The sequence below is a fragment of the Macaca mulatta genome, chromosome 15 (genome assembly GCF_049350105.2).
Source record: "Macaca mulatta isolate MMU2019108-1 chromosome 15, T2T-MMU8v2.0, whole genome shotgun sequence".
NCBI lineage: Eukaryota > Metazoa > Chordata > Mammalia > Primates > Cercopithecidae > Macaca > Macaca mulatta.
The window spans coordinates 92,748,826-92,765,979 of NC_133420.1; the positions used below are offsets into that span (position 1 = coordinate 92,748,826).

The 17,154-nt window shown below is 42.6% G+C and overlaps 1 protein-coding gene across 1 annotated transcript in view; it reads left to right on the top strand.

Moving 5' to 3' along the window:
- The window catches only part of GLDC (glycine decarboxylase), a 115,290-nt gene that overhangs the window by 44,511 nt on the left and 53,625 nt on the right, over positions 1 to 17,154 (top strand). Inside the window, exons 9-15 of the mRNA XM_001112651.5 lie at positions 4,701 to 4,806; positions 7,226 to 7,365; positions 8,913 to 8,993; positions 12,146 to 12,243; positions 12,745 to 12,829; positions 13,005 to 13,046; positions 14,160 to 14,302. Of these exons, the coding sequence (XP_001112651.1) occupies positions 4,701 to 4,806; positions 7,226 to 7,365; positions 8,913 to 8,993; positions 12,146 to 12,243; positions 12,745 to 12,829; positions 13,005 to 13,046; positions 14,160 to 14,302 (695 nt within the window). The remainder of the gene's footprint in view (positions 1 to 4,700; positions 4,807 to 7,225; positions 7,366 to 8,912; positions 8,994 to 12,145; positions 12,244 to 12,744; positions 12,830 to 13,004; positions 13,047 to 14,159; positions 14,303 to 17,154) is intronic.

The following is a 17,154-nucleotide window of genomic DNA, read 5'->3' on the forward strand; positions in this document are numbered from 1 at the left end:
CAGTGGCATGGTCATAGCTCACTGCAGCCTCAACCCTCAACCTCCAGGGCTCAAATTATTCTCCGGCCTCAGCCTCCTAAGTAGCTGGGACTGTGGGTACATTCCACCACACCCAGCTGATTTTCAAAAAAATGTTTTGTAGAGACGAGGTCTCGCTTTGTTGCTCAGGTTGGTCTCAAACTCCTGAGCTCAAGTGATCCTATCTTGGCCTCCCATAGTGATAGGATTACAGGCATGAGCCACCATGCGTGGCCATTGTAATTGCATCTCTTCTATGAAGTGTCAGAAAGAGATATCACAGATACTTCAATGGGAGGCGTAGTGCTCTTTCGTCTCAGGGCTTTGGCATCTAGAACCACCTCTGAAAAGCTTCTCCAGGAAAGCAGTGGTCAATAAGATCTTCTTATAGTTGGTTCTGCAGTCACGGGTCTTTGGAGCCATTTCCTCAGTTGGTCCTTTTGTATTGTGTTTTGCCTCAGGAAAGTGCCACCTCTTTTCAAATAAGAGCTCTTCCAGTATCGTAGGAAGGAAAGCTGGTTGGCACAAGCTTTTCCTCTGTTACACAGCAAGCTGATCTTTATTTATTTATTTGTTTTTGTTTTTTGGTTTGTTTGTTTGTTTTTTGAGATAGACTTTTGCTCTGTCACCCAGGCTGGAGTGCAGTAGTGCGATCTCAGCTCACTGAAACCTCCGCCTCCCGGGTTCAAGCGATTCTTCTGCCTCAGTCTCCTGAGTAGCTGGGATTACAGGCACCCACCACCATGCCTGACTAATATTTTTTGTATTTTTAGAAGAGATGGGGTTTCACCATGCTGGCCAGGCTGGTCTCGAACTCCTGGCCTCAGGTGATCCACCCACCTCAGCCTCCCAAAGTGCTGGGATTACAGGGATGAGTCAGTGTGCCCAGCCTTATGTTCCTGTAGCTTAATTTCTTCCAGTTCATGTATAGCTGATAATTTATTATTTAACTTGGGTTGAAAGGTCTGTATCTTTTCCAGCAATTGTTAAAATGTTTGCCCTGGAGATGGCCATACTCCAGCTTGTGTGATTTTCATCCTCTTATTTTGATGATCTTCTAACTCTTCGTTGTCTAATTCACTGCATATGTGTCTTTTCATAATTGATTGCATAAAAGAATTACTCATAACTGCAGTTTCACTCTTTGTAAGCATGCAAGTCTCCCTGTTTTGTCAGGAGATGACTGGTGTCTTTTGAGTTGCTCCTTTTGTGCTGTAGGTCTTTGACCCACGCATTCTGTTGTAGCAGCTGTTCCACATTCTTCTCACTCTTGTTCTTCTGTCTTGGCACTGGGGGATCCACTCTTAGTTTTGTATCATTGATGGGGTATAACTCTTTTTTACTCTGAAAGTGTGTTAATGAATTCTTTTTTAAATAAAATTTTCTCTAGGGAGTCTCTCTGAGACTATTCTGGCTCAACAGGCTCCATTCTAAAACAAAACCAAAAAAACAGGGTGTGGTGGCTCACGCCTGTAATCTCAACACTTTGGGAGGCCAAGGCAGGAGGACTGCTTGAGTCCAGGAGTTCATATCTATCCCAGGCAACATAGTGAGACTGCTGTCTTTACAAAAAAGTACAAAAATTAGCCAGGCATTGTGGTGCACACCTGTATCCCAGCTACTCAGGAGGCTGAGGTGGAAGGATTGCTTGACCCTGGAAGGTCCAGGCTGCAGTGAGCTGTGATCATGCCACTGCACTCCAGCCTGGGTGACAGAACCAGACCCCACCTCTACAAAACAAAAAGGAAAAGAAACAATTTTTCTATAAATTTGTGGCATTACTACAGATGTCTGAATTTTCATTATGTTCTGTTCTTTATATTCTCTTATTTCTTAGCTTCTACCACAATGAGCAGCCCTTTGATTAGCTGTTCTTATTTTTAACATAAAAATCTTTCTAAAATAGAGATGGGAGTCTTACTTTGTTGCCCAGGCTAGTCTTGACCTCCAGGCCTCAAGCGATCCTCCTGCCTCAGCCTCCCAAAGTGTTGGGATCACTGGTGTGAGCCACTGCGTCCAGCCTTGTTGGCTTTTCTAAAGTCAGGTGTAGTAAGGAATAATTTACGCTTTATTAGTTTTTTTATTGAGATGTAACTCACCATAAGTTTCACCCATTGCAAGTATGCAGCTCAATGGCTTTTATTATATTTACAAGGTTGTGCAACTATCACCAGTATTTAATTTCAGAATATTTTTGTTACCCCAAAAATAAATTTTAGTCCTATGAAGTAATCACTCCTTATCCCTCTCCCTTTCCTATAGCCCCTGGCAACTGCTATTCTACTTTCTGTCTCCCTAGATTTGCCTATTCTGAATATTCACATAAATGGGATCGTACAACGTGTGGCCTTTTGTACCTGGCTTCTTTGGTATAAGGTTTTCAAGGTTCATCCATATTGTAGCATGAATGTGTACTTAATTCTTTTCTATGGCTGGGTAACATCCCATTGTTTGGACATGCCACATTTTGTTTATCCATTCATCAATTGGTAAACATTTGGAGTGTTTTAAATAAGCCTGCTGTGAACATTTCTGTGTAAATTTTTGTGTGGATGTAATGTTTTCAGTTCTCTTGGGTATATTCCTAGCAGTGAAATTGCTGGGTCATATAACTCTACATTTAACATTTTGAGGAACTTCCAGACATTTTCCAAAGTGGCTGCATTATTTTACTTTCCTACCAGCAGCATATGAACATTCTAATTTGTCCGTATTTTCACCAATGTTTATTACTGCCTATCCTTTGGTTATAGCCATCCTATTGGATGTGAAGTGATAATCTCATTGTGGTTTTGTTTTGCATTTCCCTAAAAACTAATAATTTTGAACATTCATTAGCTTTTGATGCTTTTAAGTACCTTAATTGTATTATTGTTATTTTATTTATTTATTTTAGAGATGGGGTCTTGCTATGTTCTTCTTTCTCATCTTGAACTCCTGGGCTAAAGCAATTCTCCTACCTTAGCCTCCCAAAGTCTTGGAATTACAGGCGTGAGCCACCGATTCAAGCCCATTGTATTTTTAAGTTTGTCCAATTTGTGGAAGAAATTGTCATTTTCTTGGTCTCTATGTTAATTTCTTGGTTCTTCTTTTGATATTCTAATGCCCTTTGAAGTTTTTAAAAAGTGGTTTTACACTTCTCATCAATGTGTTGTTCAGCCGTGTGATATAGCCTTCTGATTATGGAAGGAATCATCTCTAGATTAAAAAAAGACATGAACCAACCTCTACAATATTGTGGTGGAGGCTTCCAGGGCATTCTGTGAATGTCAGGCCTGGGTTTCTGTTCCCCAGCAACACAGCCATGAGCATTTGGGCACAGTGTGTCATAGAATCTTTACCTCAGCCTTTCCTTCTCCACAGTTGTAAAGTGCTGTGGATTTTCTGTATTTATTTCTGATTTTTTTGTTTGTTTGTTTGTTTTAGACGAGTCTCGCTCTGTACCCCAGGCTGGATTGCAGTGGCGCGATCTCGGCTCCCTGCAAGCTCTGCTTCCCAGGTTCAAGCAATTCTCTACCTCAGCCTCCTGAGTGGCTGGGACTACAGGCACCCGCCACCACGCCCAGCTAATTTTTTTGTGTTTTTAGTAGAGATGGGGTTTCAGCATCTTGGCCAGTCTGGTCTTGAACTCCTGACCTCGTGATCCACCCGCCTCGGTCTCCCAAAGTGCTGGGAATACAGGCGTGAGCCACCGCACCCAGCCTATTCTGATTGTTGTAAGCAGTTCACAAGAGTGTTTACACTTTGTCTAAGACTTTTAGTACAAGAAGTACAAGAACATCTATTTCCGTGTTTTCTGATGTTTCTATCTCCTCATTTACTTCATTGTCTGCCGACTTCACCTTTGGAAACTGTTTCTTATTTTGCATTGGCTCCATAGAGATTTCCTCTAGCAGTCTAGCAGAAAAAAAGATGTACCTAACAAAATGGACTCAGTATTGAACATCAACTGTATTGTGCAGAGACATGGTTTCGCGTTGTCAACAAGGCTGGAGTCCAGTGGCGCAATCATAGGTCACTGTAACCTCAAAATCCTGGGTTCAAGTGATCCATCTCGGCTTCTGGAGTCACTGGGACTACAATTGCACACCACCCTGCTCGCAGCTGAAGTGCACATTTCCATTTTTGCCAGTCCTTTGCCACAAATTCTCCATTCAACTCTTGGTTGGCAGAAGTTCAACCTCTAGTGTTTTATTTAAGGTCTTAGGAGAATTTTATTCCCAAAGTTCTTGAATGTTTGAAAATTGCTTGTTCCTTTTTATTCTTGAAGAATTGCCTGATTGAGTGTAAAATTCTCAGATCTCACTTTTTCTCCGTGAGATCTTTATTGCTTCATTGTCTTCCAACATTAAATATTGCTTCTCAATATCTGATGGTAGTGTGATCTTTGCCCTTAAGGGTGACATGATTTCTTTGCATGGAAGAAGCCCTTTGTAATGGTCAAATGTGAAGGTTTAGTACAGTAATAACTCCAGGGTATCTTGGATGCTGGTTCCCTTCAGGTAGTCAGGCAGGTTATACATTAATTGTCCACAACTATCAAAGAATGTAGGCAATCTCATCATTTTGTTTTGTCCCTGTCTTCAGTTTTGGCATCCCAAGTCAGGTAATTACTCCCTCCCACTAATTGTCTTCCATCACGTGATTCTTTAAATGATTCTTTAAATGTTCTTATCTTTTAGGCCCTCTTGGCGAATATGGCTGCCATGTTTGCAATCTACCATGGTTCCCATGGGCTGGAGCATATTGCTAGGAGGGTACATAATGCCACTTTGATTTTGTCAGAAGGTGAGTTGGTAATCTGTCTAAAACGTTTGGGCATAATAAAATTGATAAAGTTGAGTAAGTAAAATTGAAAATATTGTATATCCAATACTGTATGCAAAATTAAGTCAAATGAGAATCCAGGAAAAATACTTTCAACACCTATGATTGAGTATTTTGTTGTTGTTTTCTTTCTTTCTTTCTTTCTTTCTCCTTCCTTCCTTCCTTCCTTCCTTCCTTCCTTCCTTCCTTCCTTCCTTCCTTCCTTCCTTCCTTCCTTCCTTTCTTTCTTTCTTTCTTTCTTTCTTTCTTTCTTTCTTTCTTTCTTTCTTTCTTTCTCTCTCTCTCTCTCTCTCTCTCTCTCTCTCTCTCTCTCTCTTTCTTTCTTTCTTTCTTTCTTTTTTACTTGCTTGCTTGCTTTCTTGTTTTCTTGCTTGCTTGCTTGCTTGCTTCATGGAGTCTTGCTCTGTCTGTCTCCCAGGCTGGAGTGCAGTGGCACGATCTCGGCTTGCTGTAACCTCCGCCTTCTGGATTCAAGTGATTGTCCTGCCTCAGCCTCTCAGGTAACTGGGATTACCCGAGGTACACGCCACCGCATCTGGCTAATTTTTGTATTTTTGGTAGAGACAGGGCTTTGCCATGTTTTCCAGGCTGGTCTCGAACTCCTGACCTCAGGTGATCCACCCACCTCAGCCTCTCAAAGTGCTAGGATTACAGGCGTGAGCCACCATGCCTGGCCTAGACTAAGTGTTAACATTTTTTTCTCTTTTACTCCTGGCAAGCTGTGATATTTTTAATATATCGGACTCTTACTCTCCCACCAGCCCCAAACATAGAAGGATGAACACCTTAATAGAAAAATAGGCAAAAGACATTAAATGTAATTTTAAAAGAAATAAGTATACAAATAAATGGTCAATAGACATAGAATTTTAGCCTCACTATTAATGAAAGAGATATAAAATAAAGCAATAAACTAGTATTTATCCCATTACATTGATAATCAGAAGAATGCTGCTGTGTAGTGAGTTGGACATGGTTACTCGTGTCTGTAATTTCAGCTAGTCTGGAGGCTAAGCCAGGAGGATTGCTTGAGGCCAGGAGTTCAAGACCAGCGTGGGCAAGAGCGAGACCACATCTCTATAAAAAACAAAAATAGTCCAGGCACAGTGGCTCACATCTGTAATCCTAGCACTCTGGGAGGCTGAGGCAGGTGGATCACTTGAGATCAGGAGTTCAAGAGCAGCCTGGCCAACATAGTGAAACCCTGTCTCTACTGAAAATACAAAAATCAGCTCGGTGTGGTGGCAAACACCTGTAGTCCCAGCTACTCGGAAGGCTGAGGCAGGAGAATCGCTTGAACCTGGGAGGTGGAGGTTGCAGTGAGCTGAGATCACTCCACTGTACTCCATCCTGGGGGACAGAGTGAGACTCCATCTCTCAAAAAAAAAAAAAAAAAGTGATTCAATCATGGTGCATCCATATGTTTGACTATTATACAGCCATTAAAAATGATTTAAGATAGTAATCTATAGGAAAGCATAGATGAGACCAGGTGTGGTTGTTCACACCTATAATCCCATCATTTCCGGAGGCTGAGGTGGGAGAATTGCTTGAGTCCCAGAGTTCAAGGCCAGCCTGGGCAACATGGCAAGATCACTATCTTCAAAAATTTAAAAAAATTATTAGCCGGGTGTGGTGGCATGAGCCCTTGATCCCAGTTACTTGGGAGGCTGAGGCAAGGGGATTGCATGAGCTTGAGCCCAGGAGTTTGAGGATGCAATCAGCTATGATCGTACCACTGCGTTTCACCCTGGACAACTGAGTGAGACCCTATCTCTAAAAAAAAAAAAAAAAAAAAAGGCCGGGCGCGGTAGCTCACGCCTGTAATCCTGGCACTTTGGGAGGCCGAGGCAGGCAGATCATGAGGTCAGGAGATCAAGACCATCCTGGCCAACACGGAGAAACCCCGTCTCTACTAAAAAAATTAGCTGAGCGTAGTGGCGGGCGCCTGTAGTCCCAGCTACTTGGGGGGCTGAGGCAGGAGAATGGCGTGAACCCGGGAGGCGGGGCTTGCAGTGAGCTGAGATCATGCCACTGTACTCCAGCCTGGGCAACAGAGCGAGACTCCATCTCCATCTCAAGAAAAAAAAAAAAGGTATATATATCTGGTATTACCTGCTCCCCCATTTCTTGAGAAATAATACACCAAAATGTAAGCAATAATGCAATGGTATGGTGATTTTCCTTACTCTTTGATATGTATTTCATAATTTTCTACAGCGTAATAATAAACATGTTTAGTTTTTTAAAAAGCAGTCACCAAAGCACTCCCCAGGACCAGCAAGAGTCTAGTAGAATTTATCTCTATTATTCTGTGACATGTCAATGGCTGAGGAGCAGGTTTCTCTATCAGAGATTGGGGTTCTCCTATCTTGTGTAGGTCTCAAGCGAGCAGGGCATCAACTCCAGCATGACCTGTTCTTTGATACCTTGAAGATTCAGTGTGGCTGCTCAGTGAAGGAGGTCTTGGGCAGGGCTGCTCAGCGGCAGATCAATTTTCGGCTCTTTGAGGATGGCACGGTAAGTCAAATTTTCAGTATTTTTACCAGTTTTTCAAATTTTCACATCCCTTCTCATTAAAAGCTTTTCTCTTTGTTTTTAAAAAGTCAAAAGTAAAACTTTAGGCACAGTCTATTTTTTCATGAACAAGTGTTATTTACAATATGCAATACTGTGATCTTTTCAGTAAAGGATCATTCACCCTTTGCTTTCTTTTAGACTTTGTGTTTTCATATGTGGGACTGAAATGCACATATTTTGCTTATAATTGAAGGGGTGGCTCTGCCCCTCCACACCTGTGGGCATTTCTCGTTAGGTGGAATGAGAGACTTGAGAAAAGAAAGGAGACACAGAGACAAATAAAGAGAAAGAAAAAGTGGGCCCAGGGGACCAGCGCTCAGCTTACAGAGGACCCACGCCGGCACCAGTCTCTGAGTTCCCTCAGTATTTATTGATCATTATCTTTACCATCTTAGAAAAAGGGAAGTGGCAGGATAATAGGATCATCTTAGGGAGAAGGTCAGCAGTAAGACAAATGAATAAAGATCTCTGTGACATGAATGAGTTTAAGGAAAAATGCTATGCCTTGATATGCATATGCAAACATCTCCATAAACCTTTTTAGTGCATAAAGAGCAGCATTGCACTAGCAAGTCCCACCTTTCGCCCTAAGGCGGTTTTCTCCCATCTTAGTAAATAGAACATACAATCGGATTTTACACCGAGATGTTCCATAGCCCAGGGACGGGCAGGAGACAGATGCTTTTCTCTATCTCAACTGCCAAGAGGCCTTCTTTCCACTTATACTAGTCTTCCTCAGCACAGACCCTTCACAGGTGTCAGGCTGGGGGATGATCAGGCCTTTCCCTTCCCACGAGGCCATATTTCAGACTATCACACATGGGGAGAAACCTTGGACAATACCTAGCTTTCCTAGGCAGAGGTCCCTGCGACCTTTGGTAGTGTACATGTCCCTGGGTACTTGAGATTAAGAGAATGGTGATGACTTTTCACAAGCATACTGCCTTCAGGCACTTGTTTAACAAAACACACCCTGCACAGCCCCAAATCCTTTAAACCTTGAGTCACCACAGCACACGTCTCTTGCAAGGACAAGGTTGGGGGTAGGGTCACAGATTAACAGCATCTCAAATACAGAACAAAATGGAGTCTCTTATGTCTACTTCTTTCTATATAGACACAGTAACAGTCTGATCTCTCTTTCTTTTCCCCACAATAATACTCCTCTCTTCACAGTGTGACTGACTTTAAGATAAAGACTCTGATAACTGATACGGTAAAGTAGATTAAGGGAAGAAAAAGATAAGCATGTCTAGCTTCAAAAGGAGTGTCCTGAAGCCATGGAATGTTAGAGTTCAGAGGTGGCTGGCAAAACTCGAAGCCTTGGGAAGCCTGGGACTGGTCTAGCCACCTTCCTCTAAGCCTTAGCTTGGATTATAATTGTACCCTGATATTTTGGAATGACGGGATTTCTCCCCTTTGACCTCTCTTGGGATTCCTCTTGGAGTTTAGAGTTGATGTTTTCCATTTTGTTTTTGTTTCTGTAGCTTGGTATTTCTCTTGATGAAACAGTCAATGAAAAAGATCTGGACGATTTGTTGTGGATCTTTGGTTGTGAGTCATCAGCAGTAAGTAAAATAAAAGCACACATTCCCCATCATGGCTATTAGAGGTGGTAGTGAAGGTAGCTTATCCCCTGAGTGTGAGGGAGAAGGGGCCCAAGTGTGACAGTGGTAGCTTGTTGTTAAAATTATTCCACTGACTGTCACTTGCTGGTCACTGCTGACAGCTGGAGGCCACTGCTATAGGGCTTCAGCCAGTAATATGCAGCCAGGCTAGTTGGAAAGATGGTTAATGGTGTTTCACTGAACATGCCTCTAGGCTGGGCACGGTGGCTTATGCCTGTAATCCCAGCACTTTGGGAGATCAAGGGGGGATGGATCACCTGAGGTCAGGAGTTCGAGACCAGCCTGACCAACATGGAGAAACCCCATCTCTGCTGAAAATACAAAATTATCCAGGCGTGGTGGTGCATACCTGTAATCCCAACTACTCAGGAGGCTGAGGCGGGAGAATCACTTGAACCCGGGAGGTGGAGGTTGCAGTGAGCTGAGATTGCACCATTGCACTCTAGCCTGGGCAACAAGAGCAAAACTCCATCTCAGAAAAAAAAAGAAAAAAGAAAGAAACTGCCTCTAATATAAAGATGCAAGACATTGGTATCTTGGTTATGTCATTCATTGGAAAACTATGATATTCATTTAATACATATTTATTGAAGACCCAATATGTGTCAGGTGCTATGCTAGGCCCTGAGGACACAGTGGTGAATTAGACATGCTTCTTGTCCTCATGGAGCTTACAGTTTATTAGGGATTCAGACAAGCTTAAGATTAGAATCCAGGTGGGTGATGTGTGAAGATGTTCTGGGAGCTCACAGGATGAGCTCCTTACTAACAAGATGAGCAGGAGTTATCTAGGCCAAGATGGCACAATAGAGGGAAAGGAAGATGGGGTCCCAGTGTTCTAGACACTGGAGAAAGCAGTCACAAAGGCTGGGAGAGGGAGTACATGAAAGTTATAAGCAGTTCAGTGTAATGAGTTACTTTCTAAAATATGAAGAAGCGGGGACAAGCAAGAGAAGAGTTACTATTCCGTGGGATGAGAGTGAAAGAGAGCAGACAGTAGCTACCTAGACCTATGGCAAGGTGTTAATCACAACAGCCTACACTGCCTGGTGTGTATTAATCACTAAGTAAATATTTGTTAAATGGATAGATGAAAGGAAGTAGAAATACCTTCCAGAGTGCCAAGTGGTGCTGTCTTGCTTATCTGCGTTCTCTTTGAGAGAGGACTTCAAAGGGTTATAACAGAGAACATTCATAAATCATCAAAGAAGCATCACGGTGTTCTCTTTTAAAGCTCAATTAATAAACAGGACTGAGTTAGCTCCTTCTCTGTAGAACTCTGCACTAAATTTAATCAGTGGTTAAATTTGGTTCATGCATTTCAGAAATGTTTCTGGAGCATCACTAAGGAGTCAACAGGGCCATTGTTTTAGTTCATTTGCATTGGAGTACCTGAGGCTAAGTAATTTATAAATAAAAGAGGTTTATTTTGCTCACGGTGCTGCAGGGTGTGCTGTGCAAGAAGCGTCTGTTTCTGGTGAGGGTTTCAGGAAGCTTCCTCTCGTGGAAGAAGGGGAAGGGGAGCAGGTATCACATGGTGAAAGAAAAAGGAAAAGAGAGAGGAGGGAGGTGCCAGGCTCTTTTTAGCAATCATTTCTCATCAGTTCTCATGGGAACTAGTAGAGTGAGAACTCACTCATTACTGTGAAGACAGCACCAAGCCCATCTTCAACACTGGGGATCACATTTCACCTTGAGATCTGGAGGGGACAAGTATTCAATCTGTATTAGTCATGTTATTAGCCTGGCGAGGAATGAGGATCAAGCCATGTATTAATTATATATTCTGGATATTCAACCCTTATCAGATATATGACTTACATATATTTTCTTCCATTCTGTGGGTAGTCTCTTAACTTTCTTGATAATGTTCTTTGACGCACACACATTTCAAATTTTACAGAAATTCAATTTATCTAATTTTTTTTGTATGTTTATTGTTTATTCCTTTGGTGTCAATTTAAGAAACCATTGCCAGATCCAAGGTCATGCAGATTAGCGCCTGTATTTTCTTTTTTTTGAGTTGGAGTCTTGCTCTATTGCCCAGGCTGGAGTGCAGTGTTGTGATCTCAGCTCATTGCAAGCTCCGCCTCTCAGGTTCACGCCATTCTCCTGCCTCAGCCTTCCAAGTAGCTGGGACCCCAGGTGCCCGCCAACAAGCCCGGCTAATTTTTTTGTATTTTTAGTAAAGACAGGGTTTCACTGTGTTAGCCAGGATGGCCTTGATCTCCTGACCTCATGATCTGCCTGCCTCGGCCTCCCAAAATGCTGGGATTACAGGCGTGAGCCACCGCACCGGCCTATTTTCTTCTAAGCTTTAGTAGTTTTAGCTTTTAAATTTACATCTTTGGGCCGGGCGCGGTGGCTCAAGCCTGTAATCCCAGCACTTTGGGAGGCTGAGATGGGCGGATCACGAGGTCAGGAGATTGAGACCATCCTGGCTAACACGGTGAAACCCCGTCTCTACTAAGAAATACAAAAAATAGCCGGGCGAGGTGGCGGGCGCCTGTAGTCCCAGCTACTCGGGAGGCTGAGGCAGGAGAATGGCGTGAACCCGGGAGGCGGAGCTTGCAGTGAGCTGAGATCCGGCCACTGCACTCCAGCCTGGGCTACAGAGCGAGACTCCGTCTCAAAAAAAAAAAAAAAAAAAAAAAATTTACATCTTTGGCCAGGCACAGTGGCCCATGACTGTAATCCCAGTACTTTGGGAAGCCAAGGCAGGCAGATTGCTTGAGCCAGGAGTTCGTGACCAGCCTGGACAGCATGGTGAAACCTTGTCTCTAGAAAAATACAAAAATCAGCCAGGTGTGGTGGCATGCACCTGTAGCCCCAGCTCCTCAGGAGACTGAGGTAGGAGGATCGAGCCCAGTAAGGCCGAGGCTACAGTGAGTTGAGATTGTGACACTGCACTCCAGCCTGGGTGCTAGAGCAAGACCCTGTCTTTAAAAAAATAATAGTAAGTAAATAAATGAGTACAATTATATATTTGATCCATTTTGAATGCTTTGTGGCCCAGCCACCCAGAAGCCTGGATGTCCACATGTGGCTCCAGGCACAGCTCTGGCCCTGTCATCTCTGTGTTTCTCCTTCAGGAACTGGTTGCTGAAAGCATGGGAGAGGAGTGCAGAGGTATTCCAGGGTCCGTGTTCAAGAGGACCAGCCCATTCCTCACTCATCAAGTGTTCAACAGGTTTGTGTGTCTTGTGTGACTTCTGCGTTTTGTGCTTTGGCAATCAGCTAGGGAGCTCGGCAGGGTGCTGCTGCTGACTTCGCCTGCTGTGGCCTGGTTATCGTGGCTCAGCCGTGGCTCACAAGTGTCTCATCCTCGTAAGCATCCCGTTCCTGACTTGGGAAAAGCACACTTTGTTTCCTGGTGGCTCTGCTCCCTTGGCACAGTCAAGAAGCAGGGATGTGGGATGAATAATTGCCAGGCTGAAGTTCATTCCCAAGAGCCCTATATCCTCTTCTTCCCAACCTTCGACTCATACCCACAGTCAGCTTATTGTCCCAGGCATCCTCTGAGGTTTGTGGGGGTCTGTGCCCTTCTCTCTGAGTGTAGTTGACATATTGTCCATGGCCAAAATTGATCTGCATTTTGAAGGTAGATTTTGGTGTGTCTTATATTTCAGGAGGATGTGCATGGCCTCATACCTACTTTTAGGGCCCCTAATTCTATGTTTTGTGTTCACAGTTACCACTCTGAAACAAATATTGTCCGGTATATGAAGAAACTGGAAAATAAAGACATTTCCCTTGTTCACAGCATGATTCCACTGGTAGTTATTTGTGGCCTTTTTTCTCATTTCCAAGCTACCCCAGTCCCACCTCTCTTGGTCCTACCTAATATGCTCCAAGAGCAACAAAGGGGTGGCCATGCTGGGAGAATGGAGGGTTGATTGATGGACTATAGAAAATCACTAATGTGATACATTTTGGATGTGCTTCTTAAAGGGATCCTGCACCATGAAACTGAACAGTTCGTCTGAACTCGCAGTAAGTGGCTCACCTCTATAAGTGGATGCTCAGCAAAGGGCTGTGTTCTGGCTTCCAGCTAAGCCCAGAACTAGTGAAATCTACTGGGACTGTGATTCTGTGATTGAAGAACTATTTTAATAATTCTTCACCTTGCTATTCACCAATCTTGGGAGAATCCCTGTATTTCTCACTTCATCATTTAAATGTATGAGTAAACTTATTTTTTCAGTAAGATTAATTAAATATATATGGTATTTATGCCTTTCTATCCTATCCCTCACCTACCCCCACCCCCTTTAAACCTGTCATATTAAAACCTTTTTGAAAAAAATTGTTTATAGTTCTAAATCTCAGGTAGAATTAAGAACCTTAAGCCTTCTTTCTAGAAATCCATTCCTGTATCAGAAAGATAGGGGTTCAAGTCAACAGAAGATCTGTGCAACTCGCTGTTGTGGTTGGCAAGTATCTCTACTAGGCCAGGATCCATTTTAGCAAAGCTTTTTTTTTTTTTCCTTTCATTTCTTATGTTTATTCTGATGTGACAAATCATATCAGACAAAAGAAATCATTTTATATCGTGATAAGATTTCCCTCTCCATTCATTTTTAAAAAAAAAAATAGAATCAGGGTCATGCTATGTTGGCCAGTCTGATCTCAGACTCCTGGCCTCAAGCAGTCCTCCCACCTCGGCCTCCCAAAGTTCTGGAATTATAGGTGTGAACCACTGCACCTGGCCTACCCATTTACTTTTGTGTTTGTTTCTTGTTCCACTTAGTGAAGAAAGAGAACAATATATTGCTATATAAGAGTTTATGCCAAGCATACCTGAAGCAACTCATTGTGTTTCATGGAAAGAAATCTATTTGGAGGGCTTTTATTTCCCTGAAAAGCTAGCAAAACATTGCATTTTTGTATAAGTTCCCTTTCTGGGCAACTATGTCCCACTTTTAAATGAAGACAGTAATGGTACTTACCTTATAAGGTTGTGGTGGAACTTAAATAAATTAACATATGTTTAGCACTTACAACAGTGCCTGGCACATAGCTTTTCTCATCATCATCATTATTATTAAAGTTATGATTGCTATTGCTATTATCATATGTATATATGCATTTTTGTTCTCTTTTCAGCCTATCACATGGAAAGAATTTGCAAACATCCACCCCTTTGTGCCTCTGGACCAAGCTCAAGGATATCAGCAGCTTTTCCGAGAGCTTGAGAAGGATTTGTGTGAACTCACAGGTTATGACCAGATCTGTTTCCAGCCAAACAGGTAAGGGCATTTCTTTTCTTGTTGTTTCAGCAACCTATTGTTTTATAGCATACACCCCAAAACCTAAAGGCTTCGAACAACAACTTGTTATTTATGTTATTCTATGACTTGCTAGACAGTTCCACTACACTGGGGAGGGCATGGCTAGAAGGTGCACCGTGTTCTCCCTCACATAGCTGGTGAGGAGCTGTGGGCTAGGAGTGCATTTGAGGATGTTCACTAGGGCCTTGGTTTTTCTCCATATGGGGCTCTCCTTGTAGGTCCTTGAGCTTCCTTGTTCCTTACAGCACAATGTCAGGGTTCAAAATGCGTGTTCCCAGATGAAGCATGCAGAAGCTGCGAATCTCTAATGGCCCAACCTCCTAAGTTACACTGCATTCCTTCCAGATTAGTCTATCTATTAAAGCAAGTCACAGGGCAAGCCCAGATTGAATCAGGGAGGGGGCAACACCTGGGTGTGAATGTTGGGAGATGTGGTTCATTGTGGGCCATCTTTGGAAGCTAGCTTACTGCACCTGTCAGTGACACAGCATAAGAAGAAGAATCAAGCACACATGCTGAATTCCCACAAGTGTCTCAGTTTAGCAGGGCCAGGAGAACCTGGATCCTGCTTTGGTAATGTCACTAACTTTGAAAGGTCCTGTCTCCTCTTCCAGCCTCAATTTCTTTGTAAAGGAAAAACTTTGAAGAAGAAAAGTGATTTTCAAAAGCAACAGCCTCCAGCAAAATCTCCTGGGCACTTGTTAAAAATACAAATCCAGGCCCCACTGCAGAGGTACTGATCATAACCTCCAGGGGTTGAGACTAAGAATCTTTATTTTTATTTTTAAATTTATTTTTATTTTTATTCATTCATTTATTTTTTGAGATGGGGTTTTGCTCTTATTGCCCAGGTTGGAGTACAATGGCATGATCTTGGCTCACCACAACCTCCGCCTCCCACATTCAAGCAATTCTCCTGCCTCAGCCTCCCAAGTAGCTGGGATTACAGGCATGCGCCCCCACACCCAGCTAATTTTGCATTTTTGGTAGAAATGGGGTTTCTCTATGTTGGTCAGGCTGGTCTCTAACTCCTAACCTCAGGTGATGTGCCTGGCTTGGCCTCCCAAAGTGCTGGGATTAGAGGCATGAGCCACCACGCCTGGCCTAGAATCTTTATTTTTAAGACAAAACCAAGTGATTCTAATACCAGGTCAATTTGGAATCCCCTGGATTTGCGGTCTCTCTGCCTTCATGATGATAGATGACAGATAGACAGATGATAGATTGATAGATACATAGATAGATGAATGATAGATGGGCAGGAAACATATTATCAGTGTGTGAGTTTGCATGTTAGAACATCTTCAGAAAATGAATTATGGTATCTGCCCCTAGGTTTTCCACCTACTACTGCTTAAAGTGTAGTTCTCTACCAGCAGCCTCAGAGTTGATCCCTCTGGGAGCTGGTTAGTAACACAAAATTTCTGTTTCAAGATGCCCTTCCTCCTGTTTTGTAACATAGACTACACAGCAAAGCCATGTACTTTGTAAAAACAATACACCCTATAAAATACAAACCCTTTGGGAAGAGGGTATGTGGCAATGAAAGGATACAGTGCTCTCAATTGTGTCTTAAAGTCTCACTTCATAAATAGGTAGGAGCTGATAGCATGAAAGTCAGGCTTTAGTATACCTTCGTTAGAACTTCATTACTCATTTTTGTTTTGTTTTGTTTAAAGAGAGGAACCTCAGTGAATTCTTAGCCTTGAGGCAATGATAGTTATTAAATGTTGAAAATTAAGAAATTTCGCCCTCTAGTGACGGAATATAATCACATCTTCACTGTCATATTGGAGAGTGTTTTTTCAAGACTATTTTAATTCTGGTTATTAGCTCTTGCAGTAAATTATGATTCCAGCCAGGGTCCCAGAAGACTGACCTAAGAATCAGGAAATTTGTCTTTTTAAAGCAGTGGTTTACAACCTTGGCTAGGAATTAGATCCCATGGTGACTTTATAACATTCCTGATGCCTGTATCACGATCCCAGATTGAATCATAATCTCAATGGAGAATGACTGGAGTGATGGAAGGGACCCAGGCATGAGTATTTCTTTACAATTCCCTACATGATTGCAACTGGCAGCCAAGGTTGAGAACTAGTGTCTTAGACATTTCTCCGTTGCTTTTCCTTACATACCTGGTGTTCTTTCTTTGTCCTAATTTTTCTCATTTGTATGATGGACAGTGAGACTCCACACCCTATCCCAGTCTTGCAGAGGGCAAGAGATCTTTATCACAATGTCATTCCTGGTAATGATGTCTTCTCCGGTTCCTGAGATTCCCAGCTATAACATCCATTCCCAAGAGCTGATTTGAGCATGGCAGGGGCTTTGCATAAGGTTTAGGCTTAGATGAAGGAATGAAGGATGTTTCTGGTCATCAGCAGAAGCTACTGTGACAGATGGGAAAATGCCTTATTCTTTGTTGAGAAAGTACAAGGGCCATGCTTCTAGTGAGTAAAAGCAATTTGGTGTCTTAAGTTGCAGAAAAAAAAAAAGGAATACACCACCTATTCCATATATAAGTGATTTCTTTTTGACCTTGTTTCAACTCCTATTTTGGCTTCTTTGTGCTAATCGCTGCACAAGTGCATGACAAGTTCCTTGTCTTATAATTATTCTGTGTCTACAACAGGGCTTATATGTTGGCTAATTTGTCATGATGTACTGCTGGCTAGAGTCCAGTGAAATCTAGGGGACCTATACGCACTTCACGTTTTTTGTAAGAAGAAACACAGGCTTCTTGACTACTCTGCACAGAGGAAGAATTTCAAATACCATGTCAGCCACTGACATTATACTCAAAATAG